The 24,660-nt window shown below is 30.8% G+C and overlaps 1 protein-coding gene across 1 annotated transcript in view; it reads left to right on the top strand.

Annotated features, from left to right (window-relative positions):
- The first annotated feature begins 839 nt into the window (after positions 1-839).
- Positions 840-24,660, top strand: part of LOC145319576 (uncharacterized) — a 41,133-nt gene continuing 17,312 nt past the window's right edge. Inside the window, exons 1-4 of the mRNA XM_080161779.1 lie at positions 840-1,217; positions 1,497-1,613; positions 14,615-14,724; positions 17,853-17,948. Of these exons, the coding sequence (XP_080017905.1) occupies positions 1,014-1,217; positions 1,497-1,613; positions 14,615-14,724; positions 17,853-17,948 (527 nt within the window). The 5' untranslated portion in view covers positions 840-1,013. The remainder of the gene's footprint in view (positions 1,218-1,496; positions 1,614-14,614; positions 14,725-17,852; positions 17,949-24,660) is intronic.

The following is a 24,660-nucleotide window of genomic DNA, read 5'->3' on the forward strand; positions in this document are numbered from 1 at the left end:
TAAGGCTATCTTGACAGTGCACTTTTAACATTCATTCTTTTTTTTGTTTTTTGCAAATGTTAATCAGTTTGTTATTTTTAGATTTGCTGAGACAGTCAGGGATCTAAAGGGATAAGAAAATGGCCTATAAATGGATGTACACACATCCCCAATGAATAAACACAAAATTACCCCTTCAGTAGATTGAATTTAGTAGTTGAAACGTTTGAACACTCAACTTATCAAAATTCACTAAAGTTCCCAAAGTTGTTGAGCCAACGAATTAGAATACCATATTATAAAACTTTGGGGACTAGTCTAATAAACAGGTCATTGTCCCCTCTCTCTGTGTGAGATAGTGCTTACTTTACCACAGTTTTAAGTGTGCAAGATAGAAAAAAAAATATGTGCATAAAAATATATTTTTATTAGAAAATTATAAATTAAAATAGGTGATGATAATATTGAATTTTTATTTTAAATCCAAGTTTTTCTTTTTATACCCAAAGCAAGTTATATAATGTTTGGCTTGCCAAACTCTTAATGCGTCTAGGTTTTGTAACAATAGTTTGTTTAATTTTTTTAGTTTGCTAGTTAAAGAACAGAAAATGTTAAAAATACCGTTTTGCTCATTGACACATTATTTAATAAGTAGGTACTATTTTACAAATCTTAATTTCAAGAAGTATGTTAGAATGACCATTAATTAAAATGAAACAATGATGTTTATGTAAGCAACTTTATGCAGTAATTGCAATAGGAAACTAAATCATCATGCTGACTTTAAATATTCAAAACTAAAATAAAACATTTAAACTCTAAATTCCTATTATTTGAATATATTTTTATATTTCAGATGTTTAATTAAATAATGACTGATAATGTTTATATTTTATACAAAATTACTACCACCAAAATTTCTCAAATTGCCAATACAGTGAAAAATACGTGATTTAAAAAATAATTTAAAATTTGTGAAAAGTTGAATCCCGCATTTTTGGTAGTTTTTAAATAAAAACAAGTGAATTATAAAAATGAGTGAAATTGCCAGCACAACTTCTGCTGGGCTCAGCACCCAAGAAGGGGTTCATGATATGGATGTCCATCCTTCAACTGAGCTAACCCCACCCATGCATGAGGTCACGGAGGCAGGACATGTGCACATTGAGCATCTGGACGAACATCTGAACCATAATGATATTCATAAACATCTTCATGAGCTATATCAACATATTGAAAGGGAAGCATCAAAAATTGCCATATTTTATGTTTGTATTTTGACCAATTCATAGAGTCCTATGACAATATAGTCAAGAAAGGCTTCACTTAACCTTACATACCTTAAAATTATCATCACACTTATTTGTTTTTGTGCCAATAAAAATTACGTCATACAATACAAATGACCAATGATTGGCCAATACACAGACTAAATCACCAAGTCAGTATACATTTTAATTGCCCTTTAGTAGGTACTATTAAATGCTTCTTTTTTGCAACTTTGATGTATTTTTACCAGTGCTAGTGACCTGCCCCCCACCCCACATGGCCAGGGACCCCTGCATGAACACAAGATGGAGAATGGGGAAACGTACACCCATCACAACTCACTAGTTCCTTCACACGATCATGGGGTAAGTTTTTTTTTTTACAGCGCACGGTGGGGCAAAAACAAAATTAACACATTTTTTCAGGGAGGGAGGGAGGGGACATTTGGCTATTTATTGCACTTGTCCCCAAAGTTCTATAATAAAGTTTTCTTATTCTTTGGCTTCTTTTGGAACTTTTATTGATTTTGTATAGGTTGTTCATTAAGTTAAGTGTTGTAACCACTAATTGTAATCTAAAAAAGGGGTATTTTGTTTATACTCATTTAGGTTGTACATCAATTTATCGGATATTGTCTTATCCCTCTAGATCCGTGTGTATTGTTCACCACAAGATACATGATATATTCTCAATTACTGATTTTGTAACCCTTCTATTCTTTAAAGTGCTACAAAAAAGAAAAATATGCTAAATGACAACTTTCATTTACATAAGCTATGTATATTTTAAAAAATACTAGGCTTACATTAAATTAATATTTTGATGCAAAATCTAAATAAAACAAAACACCATTTAAGCAGCGAACCTACTCTATAAGCTTATCTGTCCTATTGTTGCCTGTCTGACCTTTTGCCTGTGTTTTATTTGAATTGTCTGGCATATAAATGTGGCAACTTTTAGTAAACAAATTAAATCTTTTTTTAATTTAAGTTGAAAACTTTTTACTGAAAAAACAATTATAATTACAGTAAAGCAATCCTTATAATAAAGTAATAGGATGTGTGTTTGTCTGTCTGTGTGTCTGTTTGTACCTAAGGATCTCACAAACAGCTGAATCGATCGAGTTCTCCTTACCAGGGTAGCTTCTAATAGGTCCTGGTAAGGTTTAAAACTATTTTGGGGGAGGGTACAACCACCCTCCCAAGAGAAATCACAAAGAAAATCAAAATTGTTTTAAATATTCGTAGAGACTTGAACGCTACATAGAAACCGCACAATTTTTTAAAACTTTTTCTTTTACAATTTGCCGTTGGAATTCAACTTTTCTCTTCTCAAGTTCCCCTAGAGGCCTTTAGGGGCGTAACCGCTATTAAATATAAATAGCAAGTAACAAGTGTGTTAAAACTAATTTAAAAGAGGAAATGACAAATATAAATAAACACGATTGCCGTGTCAATTTACCTAATTAGATTGTATCGTGTTTTGTAACAAATATATATCTTTATGAGCGCAGCTACTCTATGGTTTTTTTGTATTTCTACAGGTTCTCCACAAGCAAATGTAGCTTAGCGAATTTTAGATGAATTAGAGAAGGAGTGTTAAAATACAAGTATCATATTACTTTTTTTCTAAATTGGTTATGATTTTTAAAAAGATCCTTAGATCAATCATTATGTTTACAAACCATTTAAATCAATTATAAAAGTTTTATTTCATATTTTAAAAGTTACATTTCAATATACGGTTGTAGAATTGGCAATTTTATTTCCTGTTTTAAAAAAATCTAGAAATTTGAAATTACAATTTGTTTTTAAAATATCTGCCATATAGATTTTCTCTACTGCATAATTTGAAAGCTGTAAGCTATATTAATAAAAAAATTAATGCCAGTCAATTGAATGTACAGAAATTGCCTTAGTAGAATAACAGCGCTTCTAAAAAAGTAACAATAATTGTATGGCTATCATAAAGTATTCATATGCAAAAATTAATGCAAAAAATCTAAATCCAAATTTCAGTTGTTTAAACAAAACAACAAATTAAATTTGATTTTTACATTTTTCATTTATTGTTGTTTCTTCCAACAAACATAATTGTCCTTGTTTTATCATTACTTAAAATACGTATTATTTAATACAAGTTTTGAAGATACGAAAAGTGTCATGTGTGACGTCATAAATATATGTCTAAATCCATCTCTTTTTTAGGGGTGTCCTTTCCCACTTTTCCTCTTATCCATTCTGTTAAGACGTATTTTTATGACGTCACACATGATACTTTCCGTATCTCTTTTCTTGTGCTATTCATATTTTTGTAGCTGAATATATTGAATACTTTATTTGTTCTTAATATAGAGTTGTTCCATATTTGGGTAGCTGTATGAAAATGTTAAGCTTTATTTAACTAGTTTCAAATTAGGATAAACCAGAGAGTTATATGCATATACAACATATTTAGTAGCAAAGCTATTCTATAATTTACTATGTCTGTCTCTGTTAATCCGTCAGTACGTAATGCTATATGGAGGAAATTTGATTTTCTCGGCTGCTATTTAAGATAGATGGCTGAAAATTATTGTCAACATTCACAGCATTAATGAGCATAAGTAACTAATAAATATCCATGGCGGTGGGACTATGTTTCAACAGGTTTTGGACTATTTTTATTTTTTTTCTTAAATATAGGGAAACGAGCTTTTTAGCAGGTTTTTTATCCATGATTTTTATGTGCTTCGCTACTTATGGATGTTGTCATATTAAAGGATGATTTAAATTTCAACAGGAATAAAATCATATTTATGGTCAGCTTTGATTTAGTTGTTTGGTGTGGAATATGAGTATATTCATGTTTAATTAAGCAGCATATTACAAATGTCTTAAACCTTTTTTACACCCCATCCCCGAAATATATTTTTTAAAGAATCCATCTCTATAATCCTTTAAAAATGTAGAATTTAAGCATCCGACTTTATAATGATCTATCAAAACTGATAAAATGTTAACTGTTCATTACTTTTCATCATACAAGATTGATATCTTTATACTTTATTATCAAATATTACATAACAAGATATTACAGCAGTATCTCTTTATTTTTTACTATCGGCTACGCCCCTAGAGGCCTCTAAAGGCACTTGAAATGGTTGAAAGGGGAAATTGACTCAAACCCATCATTTAAAATTTTAGTCTAAAAAAGAAAAGGCAAAACAATTTTGATGGGGTTCTTTTTTTCTAGGGGCTATTTATCTTAGGAGGGTGGTGATTTCCTTCAGTAAAGACAGACACATATACATCCTGTTACTTTTGTTATTTCCTATAATTTGTTTTTTTCAAATAATTAGTACGTATATATTTTCATACTTTTACCTCCAATCCTTATAATTATTTCTTTTTTCTTCATCTATCTTTATTTCTCTCATTTACTGTTTCTTTTTTTCTTTAAAAAAATTAACCTCTCTATTTAAATGTATAATACGATATAATACTTGATTTTTCATTATGGCTGAGAACCGGTTCTAATCCAGCAGATATTAGTCGGTTTTAAAGCCATACTGGAAAAAATATTACTTTTAAACTAGGAACCCATTATCCAAAGTTATAGACAAGCTCATGAAACATTTAGACCATTATCAAATAAAATTGTCTAACCAATATGGCCTTATTCATGGGTAAAAGAATATGGATCTAATTTTTAAATAATAAAACAATTTTAAACGTTGAAGATGATATATCATTATATAAAATTAACATGATGTTTATCTGTCTGTCTGATTGTACTGAAAATGTCGCTTACCACTGAACCGATATAGTTATCCTTTACATTGACGCTTCTCATTGGTCCAAGAAAGATTTATAACTATTTTAGGGGAGGGTAGCTCTGCCTTTCCAAGAAAAATTAATACCCTTTGAAACAACCACTAGTAAGTAATTGAATTATTTAAATATACCTTTTCTCAGTAACAGCTTGAGAGTATCATAAAAGCTAATAAAACTATTTGAAATGGACATTCTATTATGGTTTAGAGCATAACATCATATAGGCCTATACATAAAAGCTTTTCATACCTGTAGTTCCTAGATAATTCTTGATTTCAATAACAAAAATCAGCAAAAATATGCTTTACGATAAATATATGACTATTTTATTTTACTTTTTCGTATTCATTCGAATCCGGTGGATAGGAACCGGTTCTCATCCATACGAAAAAACTATGACTAGCATCGTATTTTATCCAGCTTTCTACGAATATAAAAATGTACAATTATAATTAGAATTATGATTATAATACAATTATATGTACAAAGCCGTTTATAATACGATGCGAGAAATAACTATTATCTAACGTTACTAGAAAAGTTTAGACTACTAACATATTATCTAATTTGCGCTATGCTTTTTAAATTTTAGTATCATTGTTATTTTGTATATTTACTTGACAAGTAATGTAAAATATATTTATCTTGTGTTTGTTTGGATGACAATGGCAGTATGTATCTGTGATATTGTTTATCTTAGCTTATGATAGCAAAAATCATTTTCATCCCGCTCAAACGAAGCGCTACATAGAGTTAAAGTAGAGCTATCAGAAGGATTTTCAAATTAGTATTTTTTATTAGTTTATTAACGCATCTTATTACAAACAGCTTTCCTCGAATAGTAAAATGAAAATTATGAGATTATTTTTTTAATTTTTATTTTCGTATTAGTGGATCGAAAATTGTCTTTAGTATGGATGAGAACCGATTAATGTCCGCTGGATTAAAACCGGTTAAGAGAAATATCGGGTATAGTCCTTTTCGAGGCAACGTCTCTTAAGAGGCGTTTATTCGTATTTTAGACCTGCGTGGCAATCACCTAACATAATAAAACCTAACCTAACCTAAAATAAACTAGCAAAGGACATTGTGAAAATACTACGAAACGCTCCGTAAGAGGCGTAGCCACGAAAGGGACTATACCTGTAATATCTTATAATTCTATACCATTCCTCAACATTTATTATCTACCTCTATTTAAATTCGTTGTTATACTTTACCTCATGTTTTTGAAATATTCTATGCACGCAGCTCCTGTTGACAGTTCTATAAGTTTTCGTCTACTATGCTAACCGGCAGAGAGATGTAATCTCTGTGAGATGCATTACTCTCAAATTATACACAGAGAAACTAGTTCACAATTAAATAAGAGAGACAATACTCTTCAACTAAAAACAATTAACTTCATTGTAACCGTAATTATTTTATATTTTTTCCAAAAAATAAAAAAATCATAAGTGTAGCCAAATACAAGTTCCAGGTATGATTCTGTTTCTCCTAGTCCTCCAAGGATCCAAAATAAAGGGTGTGCAAAAAATGGGGAACTTTTTAAAGTTAATATTGCGCGGCTTGTGTTAAAAGCAGAAGAATGATATGTATATCCTTAGAATTATTATGAACTTGTTTCTACTATTTACACAAGCCACGCAATTTTAATTTTAAGAAGCTCCGATTTTTTTGCATACCATTTATTATGTATCAAACGATAAAAAAGTTAAAAAAGTTCATTATCAAGATATCTTAGACTTTTATTCATTTAGTAGTAAATTTTATTTCTTTTTCGTGTTGAAATTTATTTCTGAATATAATTGTTGAACAAAAGAACATAAAGAGTTCTCTGAAACCATTAGCATAAACATAACTATCTCTCAAAACACTCACATATATTCTGAAAATTATTTACAAAATTGTTGGTTAAATGTTATGGGCGATGTAAAAAACTTGTTTGTAGGGTGATATGAAGGTAAAAATTATGAAATTAAATCGAATGGGAGAATAGAAACAACAGATCTATAGTATAGATTTGTATACAGACAACTACCTCCCTTCATTTTCAAAGACCTCTTTCGTCTGCTTCTAAATAATTTTCTGCTACTTAGCTGTGTTAATATAAGCGATACCATTGGTTGATTTTCAATGATCCAATAGGAAGGTTGCACAAGACGATTGCGATGGGGAGATATAGTTTTTTAACCCTTTCTCCCTTTAGTGTTTTACTCTAATATAGAAACCCTTCTATAACCTATCATATTTTTAAATCTTCTAAATACTTACAAACATCAAAATAATTCCAAAATCAGAATCAAACGTTTATTAAAAATTAACGGTTTTCCATGTCTTTATCCATATTTAAAACTATTAAAAAATGCATGCTTAGTTATGTTTAGTTATGCTCATCAGGGGTGTAAGGATAATAGCTTACCAATTACAGGGGGGGGGGGGGGGAGAGGGGGGTTGTCGACCATCCACTTCAAATTTTAGACTTGAAAATTAGAAATTATATTTTTTGGTTATTTTGTCTGGTGGAGATTTCCCCCTAAATAGCTATGCACAATCCATATACCAGTACGAGGCTTTACTGTAAAAGACAACCCTATCGGTCGACACTCAAACAGACACCCATTCAATTTTTGTAGGGGTTGGCAGATAACCATATCTAACAACATTATAGCTTTAATTCATTTTTTTCCATACTAATATCTCCTTATTCCTGTTTTCTAAGGTAGCTTTTGTTATTATTTCTATTTTTAATTTGTAAAGTTCATTTAACTCTAAAGTCTGGCATATCTATTTTGGATATATATTTAGGTATATCATTAAGCAATTTTTATATAGTAGATATATATTAATATATTTGTTTCAAAATACATACAAAAAAGGAAAAATTCAACTCAAATGAAAGATGTTAGCACTGCATTTATTTCTTAAACATTTAGAAACATCCAACTGTTCTTACTGATACCATGTATATAAATTTTCTAGAATGTTCAAAAATTTATAAAACATTTCGTTTTACAGGATCTATGAAAATCTATGATTTCACTTTTATATGATTATCCGTATAATATAGTAAAAGGATCTCTGTGTTTCTGTCTGTCTGTCTGACTGTGTTTACCGAAGGTCCTCGTTAACCACTGAACCGATTTGGTTCTCCTTTACATGAAAGACCTTGGAAGGTTTAAAACTATTTTGGCGGAGGGTACCACCACCCTCCCAAGAGAAATCACCCCTTTTTGTTTTCAAAACTACATTTAAACAAGTTATGGGCCAGTTAGCTGCTAGTCAGAAAAATAGCAAATAGCCAATTATATATTGTTTTTATTTTCTTAAAGTACCCCCAACAATAACATTCCTGTGTTTATACAGAATGTAGTAACTGCAACAATTCTAAATAAAATTCTTCTGTACTAAATCTCAATAGGTGTTTTATCACACTTGCAAAAAAAAGACTTTTTTTGAGATCATTAAAAATAAAAGGTATCCGAACCACAAATATAATAATCTATGTATACATATAAATATGATAACCTCTAAATCTAATCCTAGCGTAAAGTACCCCCTTGAAAATAATTTGAGGTTATTTTTACTATTAGCTATTTTAATACATTTGCGAGTATGAATAAACATCCTCTCAATAGACTGGTCTTAAATGTCAAGCAATTTTGTAGTAGTAGTTATACAGTCTACATACACACAGATAAAGTAACAAGCGGTCTGTCAGTCTGTGTGTGTGTGTGTGTGTGTGTGTGTGTGTGAGTTTCTGTCTGTGTTCTGTATATACAGTATACTTCAGTTTAAAAAAGATTTTAGATTTTTAAAATCTAAATAAAGTCTAATTGATGTAAGAATGAAAAAAAAGAAGAGGAGAAAGAGATAGAATATTTTTACAAAAAGTTAAAGAAAAATATAATTTAAATTTTTTTAAAAGTCTTTTTTTGTATCTAAAATTCTTTAAGATTAATAATTTCTGAAAGTAGCAACTTGTGTTGTGTTTTTAATCCATTAGTCTATTGTTTTATGGAGCTTACGTTTTAACAACTATATTTGAACAATTTGTTAACAACCAAACACATAGAGTAGCTTCGAATCTAAAAAAAAACTTCTATGTTTTTTCCAGAAAAAAAGTCATTCTGTATTTTCTGTACACTAAATCAGTGAGGGAGAGGCCAGTAAAATTAAATTTGTTTTGAACGATCAAACATCATCTCAACCTTATATATTCTATTTTATAAAGCTTATTTTCTAAAGATCTTACTAATTACTGATCCAATTGGGTTATCTTTTTTTTACGAAAGCTTTACATAGGTTCTTTGATGGTTTTAGGCTAATTTGATATGATCAAAAATATTTTTCTAACCAATAGATCCAAGCATAGACGTCTAAGGGGGGGGGGGGGGGTTAAAGTGAGGATTACCCCCCCCCCCCCCTCCTCAAACGAATTTGGAAGTGCCGTAGGCACCCCCAAAAATTTTTTCATTCCCCCCCCAAAAAAAAAAAAGCTTGGACGCCCCTGGATCCAAGGGGAGTCGCCGCTAGGGTACTGCACGAGTAAAATGAAGTTTAAGCCCATTAATCTATCCCTATATCCCCGAGATTTAAGACGCTGGTGTCTCATAAATTATGGTTATCGTGAAATATTGTTTTTGTCCCTATAAAATATTACTAAATGTTTCCCCTGCTTTTGGAGTAGCGGAGTCACTATATGAAAAGGGTATTATTTTATAGGGATCTAAAGGGATAAGACAATGGTCGACTAATTCATGTACATCCCTAATGTTATTACACAAAATTATTCCTTCTGTAGATTACAATTAGTGGTTGAAACTTATGCACCTCAATTTAATAAACCAACCAACAAAATTCATTAAAAGTCCCCAAACTTGTAAGGCAACGAATAAGTTAACGTTATTATAAACCTTTCGCGACTTGTATAATCAACAGCCCAGTGTATATTATACGCTCTCCCTCTGTTATTTTCTGTCTTAGTAAGTGGTGATGAATTTAAGTATCTCACTCACTAAGGTAATGGATATAGATTTTTTTGTCAATTTAGGTTGCTAACATTGACCTCATTTACTGGTTAGTTTGTTATTGTAGGAGTGGAGGGGATGGAAGGGGGTAATGGGCTTAATGACTTTGGTAGGTAGGATGAATTAATTTTTGTCTCCTATCTCCCTGTTTAAATGACCAAAAATTAGACTTAATATCATTAACTATTAGAACAATGCTTAATATTCTTTCTTAATTACCTTAACTTTATTCTATTATATTGTTCACTGTTTATAATCTTACTAGTTAAACTTTGTGACTAGTAGTTTGGATTCAGATTGGACATGATGTATACAAAAATATCCGACAAACAGATCTTATGTTTATGTAATTGTAATAAAAATGACACTGAATTCCTTTATAAAATTTCGTTGACATAATATCAACCATTATATGTCAACTTAATAGTTTTAAGTTCAACTGGCCGGATAGGTTGGGAAGAGTATATTTTACACTGAACTAAAGCTTTCTGTCATTGGCTTGATGTTTATCTCCTCAGCCCATATCTCTCTCTCTCTCTCTCTCTCTCTCGCTCAACATTTAATGTATCTTTATGGCCAAAAAAAAAGGTTTATTTCTGTGTTGGACCAATTAAGAATATATTTTATGGCTTAAGTCATAATGCCCTGTTATTTTTAGTAGCAAAGCTACTCTACTACACATCCTGTTTGTCGGTCTGCCTAAAAGTGTTTTTGGACTTGTAAGACATTCAGATTGGTTTAACCGAAAAAATAAATTTTTAAAAAATATTTATACTTAAAAATACATTACTTAATTTAATTTTCTTGCAAATTTATTGACAAGAATTGTTGAATAAGAAGTAGAAAAAAATAATATTGTATAGCAGCATATTTTTTTTAAGTGTCTATGGCATTAAGTAACTCATAGTAGATATTAATCGTGCTAACGCAATTCTAGATTAAGTGCTAATTTAACTGCTCCCTCTATCATTTATTAATAAATATTACTTTTTAGGCAATACAAAAAATTAACAAATAACATTAACGATTACAAGAATGACATCGTTTTATTAAAATTAACAATTTATTAAATTTTAATAGTTTTTGTTTAAAGTATTTATTTCTCCTTCTATCTGTTATTAACACCGTGGCACAACACGTAGAGCTTCCTTCGGGGAGTTGATAGTTTCGCGACATAAATAGCTCGAGTAGGGGGGATGCCTTGGCCCTTAAACAAGCGGAACTAGTTACCATGTACAGTTACGACTTCTCAGACAAAGGTCGTGCAATCAAAGGTTTGGTTGTCTGATGGATGTTACTTAATCTATTATTCTTGGGTGATAGAGTATCGCATCCCATTACAAGCGGATGATGACCTGGATTGTCCAGATAATCACTAAAAATTGGAGAAGAATCCCGCAATTAAAGGGTAAGGTATTCTAATTGAAGAATAATTACAAATTCTTTATTTTGGATACAGTTTTTAAAACGTTTGATACAGCTGAGTATTGTCTTTGTATATCTGTTTTACTATCAACTAATAAAGATAAAATAAAATAAATTGCGCGATTTAAATTACTGATAATATTCACAGTACATTAGTGATACGATATTGTTTGCCTCAGTATAACAAGTACAAATTTATTTGGACTTGTCTAAAGCATCGAAAGTAACCATAGAAAAGAATTTATAGCGTGTTTACTTCATAACTAAGGGCTTCTCCAAGAAACCTGGGCGAAAGGGACTTACAGAAAGTGTTTATGTTGTAACTAGCGGCTGCGTCCCTAGTGGCTGTGAATCTGAAGGAAACGCATGTGCCAGAAAAATAGCCAAAAACCATCCCAAGATCTATGCTAAACTTATAGTAAATTAGTAAATTAGGGTATTGGGTTATTATTAGTTTTATGAAATTGGTTCTGCTATAATTGTTCCTATAAATATGACTGTTGAACAAACGTAAATAGAATAGCTGCACTACTAAGTAAAATACATACACAACAGATAAAGAGCTATCTAAGCATTTTAGAGGATTAAGAAGTAAGCCTATTTTACGGCCAATCAACTACATTTTGTTTTACTATAAGTTGACTTCATTTGTCCTTTACCGTTAGATAAGATCATATTTTTTCATTCAAGATAGATAGATAGTTGATATGATAATGTTGTAGCCTTATTAAAAACTCTAGGGGCGCTATCTTTTAAGGGGGACAAAAAACAAATTCCATCCGAAGGCCTAAATCTAAAAACATAATAGCCTAATACCATCCTAGGTCCCTTGGAAATGCAATGAAAGCTTCAGATAAAGAATCTTAATACTTTATTTAATAGGATAAGTACTCTTAAAATCTTGGATAAGATTATTTTTAGAAGCAAAGCCTTTTGCTTATTGCTGTCCTATCTTCATTATTATTGACTACACTTTAAAGCTATATAATTTTGACAACGTATACAGCTTTTTAAATATCAAATAATAAAATTTGGCACAGAGCCAACAAATTAATGAAATCTTTCAATAATTCGTGCGCTACTCAATTTTCTTCTCTGCGTTACATTGATAGAAAATATCTATCCTTTTTTTTGGGTGCTTTTCCTCAAAGTGCCTTTTAAGCACTGACTCCTCCCCCCTTTTTTTCCGTTTATTTCTTATGTTTACGAATCTTACTCCTAGAGTGACCTAACCCTTAACCCTTAACGGTACAAGTACAGCTGCGGCCGCTAAAATTTATATTTTAATATTTATAATATAGAATTTACATAAAGATAAACATTTTCTAGAAAAAAATGTTCTTCTAGCTTCAAAAATAAAAAAATTACAGCCGTTTAAAATTTGTAAGTAAAAAGGGACCTAAAAACAAAGGTAGTTCAATAAAAGGGTGAAGGAAGCGAAAATTGACTTTGATTTATAAAAGGTCGGAAATTTATTATCAAACTGGGGACTTGCACAAAAAAATTTAGCCCTCTAGCTCTAATAGGAACAGAGATAATAGGGGGGGGGGCTTTAAACGACCCCCCCCCCCCCCCCCGACCGATTAAGGTGCGGCAAAGGGGCCCGACTGTTAAGGGTTAAGGGATACCGAGTTACCAATGTAACATTTCCAAACCTAAAGTAATTAACAAATAAACGAAAACCATCCCTGTTCTCCTTTTTTATTTAATTTGTTTCAGAAATAAAGTAGATAGGGGGTTTCATAGCTCAACAGACACATTAAGGAATACGACAATTTTTTTACCAAATTCTTTTGAGTTTTTAAATGTCAATCTTTTTGTTGATTAACTGATTTTTATGTTTTGAAAGAAGCAAAACAAATTTTACATATTAAGTTTGGTGTTTTCAAAAAAAAGATCATCTTTTATATTTTATAATGAAAAGTACATTGTTGTCTACTACAGTAAAAGTTATGAATTCAAACACATTGCAAGGACAAACATAAAAAAAATAATTACTGTAGTAATTTTGTAATCTTGATTGAATATATTTTATTTTAAAACATAAACACTGGGTGACTGGCCAAAGTAAAATATATTGCTTTAAAAGATGAACTTTTCTACAATTTGGGTATGTCTGACTGTCCTAAAAGCTCTATCAAAAAACGTTGGGAAAGGCAGTTAGCATCGTCTTACTGACTTCAAAGCGGCCATATAATTGTACTTCTTTAGCATCTTAAGAAATAGGAAAAAGATTTTATTTTTAGAATTATATAACTAGAAACAAAAGGACATTTTGATTTAGATTTAAATTATAAATAAAATAAAAGGAAATAGAAAATTTGGAGGATGGGGGATATTCTAAACCTCTCGACTCTGACTGGGGAGATTAATATTGACGTACGGACATACTGGAGTTATAGAGTGTTATTGAGAGGACAAAGAGTGACAAAATGAAGTAATTTACAAAGCAATTAAGAATAATTATGTATCCCTGTACAATAATTAAACTTATATAAAGGTGGGAAGCAAAAGCGTATAGTTGCTGAAAAACAAGGGAAAACTTTTAAAAAGACGGTGGACAATGCTAGTTTTATTTTTGTTCGAAATTGTAATTATATTCTTTAATTACATTTTAAATTATTTTTTTCAATTGGATTATTTTTACACAATTTTGTATACAATGTTTGTCTGTCTGAAGCTTAAAATCTCTGTAACCGCTAGACCGACAACTTAGTTCTTCTCAAGGTATGTATGACTATGTACATACTAGTCCCCCCACCCAAAAAAAACTACAATAAAGGGTAAAATGTGTTGCAACTTTGCTGTAACATATTGAGACGAAGCCCCTAGAGACTAGGGGTGAATCCATAAAATAAAAAGGTTTTTTTTTTGTCTCAAGCTAAAGATTTCAGAAAATACAGGTCTAAATTGGTTGTACTTTTAAGAGAAGTTTTATGAATATCTAGGGGTGATTTTGGGTTATTGTAATGACACCCTACCTCCCTTCCTAGCGGCTAGTGGTGAAGCAAATAGTTCTATATAATATCTTTAAAATTCAATTCGAATAACTATTGGACTTAACAATACCAATATAATGATTTTCTTTTTTTTCAGGTAAATGATGAAGACTCTCCCTCTGACAAGATGTACCATCTGATGCACAGTGATACCATCCTAGTTATTGTATCTCTCATACTCATGATTGTGGTTGGACTTGTGTTCAGGTATTTATATTCTTATCATACCATCCTAGTTATTGTATCTCTCATACTCATGATTGTGGTAGGACTTGTGTTCAGGTATTTATATTCTTAAGTCATACCAGAGCTATTGAAGTGCAGAGACGAAGCCATAAGTTATTTGAAAAGCGTTATTTTTTCTAAGAATATACATATATGTGAATATTGTGACAAGGGAATTTTTGTAGTCAACTTAGGTTGCTAGTATAGTCCTAAGGTATAGGTCAATATATTCCTCCGTTGTCAGGAAAGGGTATAGGGAAAAGTCATAAAAGGGGAGGTTGGGTGGAGTATCGTTATATTAGCCAGCTGGGAGAAATATTTTATCCCTCACAATATCCATGTATTCTATATCCAATTTTTCTAATCTTCTATTCTCAATTATATTGCACAGTCATCGCAAATATTAAATTCAATTAGACAAAGTTGCGCATCACATAATTTTATTTTAAATCAGAGATATTGGGATAATGATAATGAAGCAATTGAGGATGAATTAATTTCTACCCCAATTGTCTTTTTATGCTAACATGCAAGCACACATTCAAGATGCTAACTAAATTAAATGCATATCCTGAATCTCATTTTAACTACTTACAATTTAGTTGAGTGATTCTTGGTGATGGACTTTTTTGTAACTTTTTTCACTTGACACCTTTCTTAGCTACCTAGGAGGGTGTATCATAGAGTTTGTAGGGTTCGGCACCTAGGATGTATATTGCATATACCTTCCTGAATTTTGCCTGGGAGGAGGAGGGATCACGGCTAATTTAAACCATTTTTTGTCTTTAAATATGTCATTCAATCCTTATTCTCTTTTCTACAAACTTATCCCAGTAGTACAATTAATTTCTTGTCACTTATATCTTTATCTCTGATGCGCTTAAAAAAGCCTAAGGAAGATATCATTGGACTGCAATTTACACTTGTACCCAAAGTTTAATAATGTATTATGAGTACCTTTATACAGTGTGTTTTTTTATGAGAACTTTTTTTAAAGCAATTTTACCCCACTTATAGTTATCAGAATTTAATGATTAATGGCTTATTTTCTTCGTTTTTTATAACCATTTATAGAACATCAAAAAAGTATTTCAGTTTTTATTAAAAAAGTAGAGTAAAATTAAAAGATCAAAACCTAGGTGTCAACATCTAAAAATGTTTTTAGCGCATTTTTCTCATGCTCAAATCTTCTACCCTTTGCAAGAATGGCTGCAAAACGCTTCAAAGTTGAGATACAGAATTAAAAATTGATTCAGATACTTTTGGGGACATGTACTAGAACATATTAAAGTTTGATAGCCATATCTCAACCAGGGAGGGAGTACTGGCCCCCCAAAGTGGACTACTGAAAATCCAATTTTTTTCTTGCAAAGGGTATTTTTTTGATGTTTTAAAAATGGTTATAAAGAACGAAGAAAATAAGCCGTTAATCATTAAATTCTGATAACTATAAGTGGGGTAAAATTGCTTTCAAACAAGTTCTCATAAAAAAACACACTGTAGGATATTAATTGATTGATACCCAACTAGTAATGTCCACACATTTTAACCAATCTTCTTAATTCACAAAAGGGGCAATTTTGTTAATCATCAATGTGGATGTATTTAAATTTATCACCCAACATGGTACTCCTCATAAACTTGTATTTAAGAAAAGGTCAAAGTATTTATTAATATAACCAAAACTACGGCTTGGCAGCCGCAACTAAGCCTCAATTTATACCTGTTTGGAAGCTTTGACATTTTTAAAAAAAATATATTTAATTGCTATATTTGGGTTAGTCTTTCAGGCTGATTTTTATAAAGGTTTATTTCACTGAGCCTTAGAGGCGGCTGAGGCGCGGCTGCCGAGCCCTGAGCACAACTGTCAATTTAAATTCAGTCTACGCCTGGGATTAGAGTTTGTTTAAATAATTGCAACACTTCAGAATTTTTGTTTACCAGACCTGTTATAGAACTGTAATTTTTATATGAAATTCATCTGAAAAGATTATTCATACTTTAACCCTAACATTTTAGATATTAAAAGGATTCTCCATTGTAAAAAAAATTAATACAAATCCAACAATTTAACCTGTTGTGATCTGTTTAGATTTATTCAAAAAAATGTATGTTTTTATTCAACTTTGTTTAAAATGTGTGACTAATTTAAATCTATAATACAAAGTAGCTTGATGTCTGTCTGTCTGTCTATCTGTCCGTCCGTCCGTCCATCTGAAGCTTAAGATCTCGGTAACCACTGAACCGATCGGATTCTACTCTTCAGGGAATATACATACTGGTCCTGTGGTGGTATTAGGCTATTTTCTTTGGGGGTGGGACAACCCCAACCCCCGAAAAAACAAAAAGTCCCCCCCCATTTTTTTTGCAGAACATTTCCTTGGTCATTTTTTTTTGCAGAACATTTCCTTGGTCCTTTTTTTTGCAGAACATTTCCTTGATCTTTTTTTTTGCAGAACATTTCCTTGGTCCTTTTTTTTTGCAGAAGATTTCCTTGGTTCTTTTTTTTTGCTGAAGATTTCCCTGGTCCTTTTACGAATTTCGCCTTGATTTTTTTTTTATCACCTCTTAGGGCAAAGCCCCTAGAGGCTAGGGGCGAAGCCGCTAGTAAATGATAAAAGACTTGAATCGTGATGCTTTAAATTTCAGGTTGAAATTTGTATTTTACCTCAGAGGGGTCCATTTACAATATGAATGGGGGGGGGGGGGGGATGTATAAGAACTAGAAGCTGTTCGCTTAGTTGGGTCTCTGAGGCAGTTTTTTTATAATACAAAAAAAAATAATTTGTGTATTGGAAAGCCGATGTTATAAGATAAATTAAAAAAGAAGAAACATACTATATACAATTATATCAAATATTTAGGTTTTGTGTATAGAATATATGGATATATGTCTGTCCGTTTGTCTGTATATCTGTATCTTCGCCAATATGATAACTTTGTTGTTTCGAAGTAGCGTCTGTTTGTCATTGTATAAAATTTCTAAAATTTTAGCAGCTTTTATTAAGATTTTTTCAATTTCTATTCGTATGTTGCAGTCTGTAAATGAAAGGACAGTTAGCATTTTTACTACAATAGGCATATCTTTTTCTGTTAACTTTTTTATTTAGGAAACTGTGTATGAGATTGTCTAAAGGCAAGGACAGAAAGAAACTTGTTAGAGTTGGGCTCAAGGGAATAGCGGATCAAATGCACAATGTTACAAAGTAAGTTATATGCTTTAATTATTTTAATTAATAACAGGATCAGTGACGTGTAGAAATTATTAGTTTTCTCAAGGTACAAGACAATGGTCGATGAATTAATGTACATCCCCAATGTTTATACACAAAATTACCCAGTCTGTTTCAAGATTACAATTAGTGGTTTAAACGTTTTGACACTAAACTTAGTGAACAAATTATCAAAATTCAATAAAAGTCTTAAAAGTTCTAAAGCTTGCAAATAATAAAACGTTATCATAAAACTTTAGGGACTAATGTAATAAACTTTAAACTGTCTAGTTCCTTCCTGAGAAACCATACTGTAAGCTAATATTAGGGGAAATTTAATTTCTGTATTTTCTTCCTAAACTTTGCACTTAACTAGGGCGTCCAAATTCTTAAATACAGTTTAGAGGTACAGAGGAGGATGTCATTGTCCACCCTCCTGAATATAAAATAATACTCCTCTCTCCAATGGCAAAGTCCTGTGCACTCCACTATTGTACACGTATTTTAAATTATAATTTAATGTTTCTATTTATCTTAGGTGTATGTATACAGTTTTATTTGATAAATTACATGACCTCCCCTCTGTTATATAAATGGATAGATAAATACTGTAACCTAAAAAGATAAATTGTATGACCTAAATTTGTTATGGTTTGCGCTTTTTAACCTTCCATGTATAAGGCATTAAAATGCAACGTTTTCAAAGAAGTTTTTTAGTAGTTTATATTAAGATTAAATAAATAAAATTAAATAGATAAAATCAATAGTAATTCTATAAAATAAAGTAGTCTTATTCACATATAAATCTCTGGGGTTAATTCATAAAAAAAAAATTTTAAAAGCAGAAAGATAATGTCCCAAAACAACGAAACTTTTTGGCAAAATAAATAAAAACGAGATATGTCACATGTGGAGGTGGGTAGCAAAACGGGAGGAATAAAGAAAGTAGCCATTTGTATTGGTCGTTCTGTCAGCAATGCCCAATTTGTACATTTGACACTTTAATGAAATAGAAATCACAAAAAATAAATGATTTGTTTAATTTAAATATAAGGTGCTATGAAAAGGATTAAAAATATTACGAAAAAGGGTTTAAGTCACACCGACTTAAAAGCTTGAAACCTGTCACTCTCTTAAATTTGTTTTAGAATAGGCCGCCATGCTATTGAGTTACTAATATGAATGTTAGTTATGAGTTGTTCGTGAACTTTTCTTTCACTCACTACATTAACATTTGCACCTTTGATACAATAGAACTATTTAGACATTGCGTCAACCAAAGATTTAATTATCATCTCACATTCGCTAATTGGCTTTATAAATATTAATAACATCTAATGCTTTTAAACAAATGGGGGGTAATAATCTGCAGACACATTGAATAAATACGCCTAATATTTTCCTACAAAATGTACAAGTTATCAGTGTTCGTTGTCGGTGATAATTTGACTACACATTAAATGTATGAAGTTAAAATTGTTGTGAAGCAATTTAGTTTTACCACCGATATATAATCCATCTTGAAGTAACCTCACTTGATCATAACTACATAGTGCTCACTTCAGGGTTACCAATAACCTATTTTCAAGAGCGAGGCTTTTCTATAATTAAGGTCGTTCCTGTCCGTTTTATTTAGGCATGTTAGAATTGTCCTATCAATTTCAAACTTTGCATTATGATTATGTTAGGTATTATTTAGAAAGCGTATCAAGATAATAATCGTATAAAGAAAGTATTTAAAACTTTTTACTTTTTTTAACAACAATTTTCTGTCTGTTAAAATTATCCAATTCATCTGATTTTGAAGATTTGAAGATTTGGAACAAATTTACTTACAATTTTCATATTCTGGATATTCAGTTCAGACACTCTGCAAGTGTTAAAGTTCGTTATGGATGTTGTTATACGTAGCTACTTTGTATTCGCCTGCAAGTGATTACTAAGGAATAAATAGTTTGAACTCTATAGAACTCTAACAAATATTTAGATTTTAGGGTATATAAAAATTGACCGGCAATTTGCAATCAAAAGAATTTTTCTCTCAAAAATTTGGCAACTTAGAAAATATGCCAAATTTACAATACTACCACATCCCCCTTCGCCCCCTCTATATTATTCGTTGCAAAACTACACTTTGATTTGGTATCAGCAAGTAATACTCCATTGGCCTATAATTGATGACACAATTTTTGTTTGCAAATCTTGAGTTAAAATTGTAATCCATTGCTCGATCGATACTTCTTTTACTTCTGTAAACTTTTTTAAATGCATGAATTTCATATTATAAAATTGTACGGTATTTTGTCTTTACCTTAAGATCTCACTAACCACTAAACCGTTTGGGTTCTCCGTTTTAAAGAAGCTTCACATAAGTACGGGGTTGTTTTTAGGCAATTTTATTTTTCGATTATAGTCTTGGGATGGTTTGACGATATTTTCCGCTCTTTTTACTCGTTCAAATACAGAGGCCCTTGAGACTAATTGCGCAACCGCTAAGTGTGAAAGATTCAGACAAAATTGTTCTTGTTTTGATCTGAATCATAAATGCCTAATCTTGTGACCTTTTCAAATATCTTAACCTCCATCTCAATCTAGTCAACGTCTACTACGGCTGTTGCCCCATTTTAAAATCCCCCCCCCCCCTTCTCACTCCCCACTCTTAATGAAAATTGAGATTCGTTGAATTGGAAAGCAATATAAAAATGTATAATAAACTAGGGATATTAAGGGATAAGACAATGGACGATAAATTGGTATACATCCCAAATGAGGATAATGTGAATTTCTCCTTCCGATGATCAAAATTATTGGTTAAAAAATAGGACACTGCTACCAACCAATCAAAATTCAATAAAAGTGTCCAAAAATTTTGAGCCAACGAGTAAGATAACGTATTTTTAAACTTAGGTCAGAATTTTAATTAAAGTTCAATGTCCAAAGTAAATATAATTTGCTTAAAAATTATGTAAAAAATATCTTTTTTTTAGGGGGGGGGTGGATTTTCAAACAAATTTAATTTTCTAAACTGTAATTACTAAAATGAAGTAATTCTATTATAAAATCATTCTGTAATTTAAATATTTTTTTTATATTTATCCATTCCAATATCTCTGGAGAATTCAAAGAAACATATCGACTGATGGAGATCCAAATTTTTAAATGCACTTTTTTTGTTGACCACTTTTTCAGGGAGATATTGGATAGGAAAACTATTACAGTTCTGCCTTCGGTAGTAATGGATTGTTGAGAGGAAGTATAGTGAAGCTGGATATTAGTCCTGTGGCAGCGTTCGGATAGACAAATTATAATACGAGTCACTATTAAAGCTGCAACTTGTACTACTTTTTATTTCTTATACAATAACTAAATATCAACATTAGCAATTAGTTTGCATCTTAAACAAGAAATATCTATTTAGAAGGAGAGCAACTAGCCTAAAACCTGTCTGGCCACTACAGAAGGATGGGGTGCAGCTTAATGTATTGGCCAATTTCCATTTACCGACTTAATGTACCTACTCTTTTTTTTTAATTTTTACACAAAATGTAAGATTTTAATTAATTCTCAAGAAAATGTTAAGGGTGCTTAATGTCAATCCTCCCCCCCCCCCCCCCAACCCCTCCAATTAATTTCATCCTCGGGGTGAAACTTTTGGGGAGGAAGCAAATGTCCCTTACATTGAAGTTTTACTCTTCAAAAATAAAAAGCTTAGACTTCCTTGGTCTCCGTCGGTTTCTTTATTATCATGTAACTTTCTGACAAATCCAGAAATGAGATGAATAGATGCTTGACTTGAATCAGAAAATATTAAATAAAACACTGAACTTGATAAAGAAACTATACCTCGATCCCTGAGTTGAAGCCCACCCTGACATGGGCCCAATTTCTAGATTAACAGTTGGAGCAATTAACTTTTTAGCCAATAAGCTATTCCAATAATTCCTTCAATTTTCATAGTTTATAGAATTATCTTGTTATAACATTTTCCTGTTACAGTTTTCTTGTTGCTTTAGTATATATTATACAAGCGGCCGCGCCTCTGTAACTATGGGAAAAACGACATTAAAATAGCCTCAAAGCACCCCCCCCCCTCCCCTAACTATTTGAAGCTTTGCTTAAATTGAGAACTCAATCGGCTCAGCGGTTTGCAAGATCTTAACCGTCAAACAAAAAAAATTAAAATATAAAGCTAACAGAAAGAAAAAGATCTATCTATCTACATGATTTATTGAACAATTTATTGCTCTTTATCATTGAGATGTTAATAACCTTGGATATTATCAGATTCGTAGATTTATTGTCATGGAGTTTAATGGATAAGGCAATGGACGGTATATTGATATGTTAAATTACCCCTTTAGAAGCTTTAAATTAGTGGTTGAAAATTTTTGATATTCGGATATTGAACTAATGAAAAAAGATTTTATAATTTACCGTTGAATGTCACATACTTCCCGGTGGATTATACATTTTCTTAATAAAAGAAACTCAATAAATTTGTCTGTTTGTCCAACTGACAATTGTAGTAAGAAGTTATTTTTTTATTTCAAATAATGGGTGAGTAGAAGAGATATTATTATTGAGCTCTGATTTTTTTCATTCTTGCCCGTCTTATCACATTACATATATACTTTGCCTTATGCAATGATGCATGGCCCAATCAGTTTAGTGCAATATTAAATCTACAGTTGGTTTTTTAAATGAGCACATAAAGGCATTGTGTTAATAGTAACTAGTTTGATCAGTGGGGCATTTCAATGCATTTTTATTAACTTATTCTACTCATTTATTTATATCAGTGAATATATATTCGTTAAGTTTCAAAGTTGAATTCTTTTATAAAGCTAAATACAAGCCTTTAAATTAGTTATTAAGAAACAAAAACACTTATTTATATTAGATAACATGTTACTGATATAGACAAGTATATCATAATAATTAACTAAACTGAAATAGATTTACTATATACCATTTATCCCTCTAAAAGTTTTGCATATCAGTTGGTTGCATCTATTGCTGCACTTGCTAAAATATCAGAAATATAGGGATGCAATTTTTTTTTAAACTTTTGAATTAATGTGTTATAAAGTGCTTTTCATCAAAATGATTATCGAGTATAGTGCAGAACCCCACCACTTAAATAAATTGGAAATAAGGAAGGAATTGTATTTTTTTCCCTAAACATAACTCCTGCGTGTGGTTGGCTATACCTGCACTCAACCATTTCCCTTTTTATCATAGCCTACAGTTAAAATAAATAAAAATATTTGTTTTAATATAAGTTAGAGGGGGTGCGGAGTTCGACTAAGCACTTTGAAAGAAAACGTGACAAATTTTACAAACAACCAATCCATAGGTGTATTCATTTTAAGTTTAAATTACTGAACACTATCCATTTCCATGTAAAATTTGCAGTTGTCAGTTAGTGCTAATAAATGGCAATGTGCACAATTAGAAATTGCAAATAAAATTTACATAAATATTTTACTAAAAAGCTGAATTTTTTTTCTATCTGTACTATCAGATACAGAAGTTGGAATAATCATCTAATTATTTTGATTAAACTTAAAGACAAAATATTAGTTTTTACTTGTTCAGAAGTTTTAAATGTATAATAATTTATTACTAATCGTCTAAACCTACAGAATGTTTATATTGCAGAAATAATTACTAAATATCTATTCATTTATGCCAAAAACATTTATTAAACTTTAAATATGAAATAACATTAAGCTTGCTATTTTATTAACATGCTTTTTAGTCATATAATATTATATCTTTACAGGGATGGCAAAGAAGATTTTAATTTAAAATGTTGATAGTTTACATTTTTATATTATGCAGTTATTGGGATAAAGATAATGAAGTTCTTAAAGTATTTGGAAACAAATTTAAGAAACATCATCATAAAATAACAAAATAAATGAAATCTTAAGTTAAATAGAAGCTGTTCGGCAAACAAATCTCTAGCTTACTGATTTTGTCCTGGTTTTTTATGTAAAAGAAAAAATTATATATGTTTTGTCTTTTTTCCTGAAAAGTTATGACCGTGAACGAAATACGTATTGATACGTCTGGACTGCTTTTTACCAATTCAATATGATTTTTCATAGAATTGTTGCATTTTGAGCTATTTTTTTCCAAAATTAAAAAAAAATTAGGTAGATATATCATTTTTTGATAAAAAACTTTCGATCATATTTTTTGCAAATGTTTTAATGTGCGGATATTTTTAAGTACCACATTCCTTAGTTTAATTGATCTGGTCCTTCACTCGTACCCCACAAATAGCCTAAAACCTTCCAAAGACTAGCTTCTTAAAAGATCTTACAATGACAATTAAAAATTCACTCAGCTAATTCAATTTTTAAGTTTAATTGTGTCATATGCTTAGACTAGCAGTTACATAAAAATTTTGTATTGAACTTTTCAATGATAGTTTTAAAATCATTTTTAAAACTTAAAATATTTTTCAGCAAATCATAAATATCTGCAGCAAAAAGGGCGTTTCCTTTTTTAATAAAACTAGACACTGAGGAAACTGCATGCTCAAATAGTAGAGATAAAATAGAGCTTCTTTTAATCATGAGGGTTTTTAGTTCGAGTCCAAAACTTAATACTTTTAACAGAATACACTTGACGTAATGCCAGTAAATTGTCATTGACGGATTCAAAAGAAGATGGTATTCTCTATGGTTTTTGCCTC

Source organism: Acartia tonsa, chromosome 5 (assembly GCF_053477335.1).
Source record: "Acartia tonsa isolate MP-2025a chromosome 5, ASM5347733v1, whole genome shotgun sequence".
Classification (NCBI taxonomy): domain Eukaryota; kingdom Metazoa; phylum Arthropoda; class Copepoda; order Calanoida; family Acartiidae; genus Acartia; species Acartia tonsa.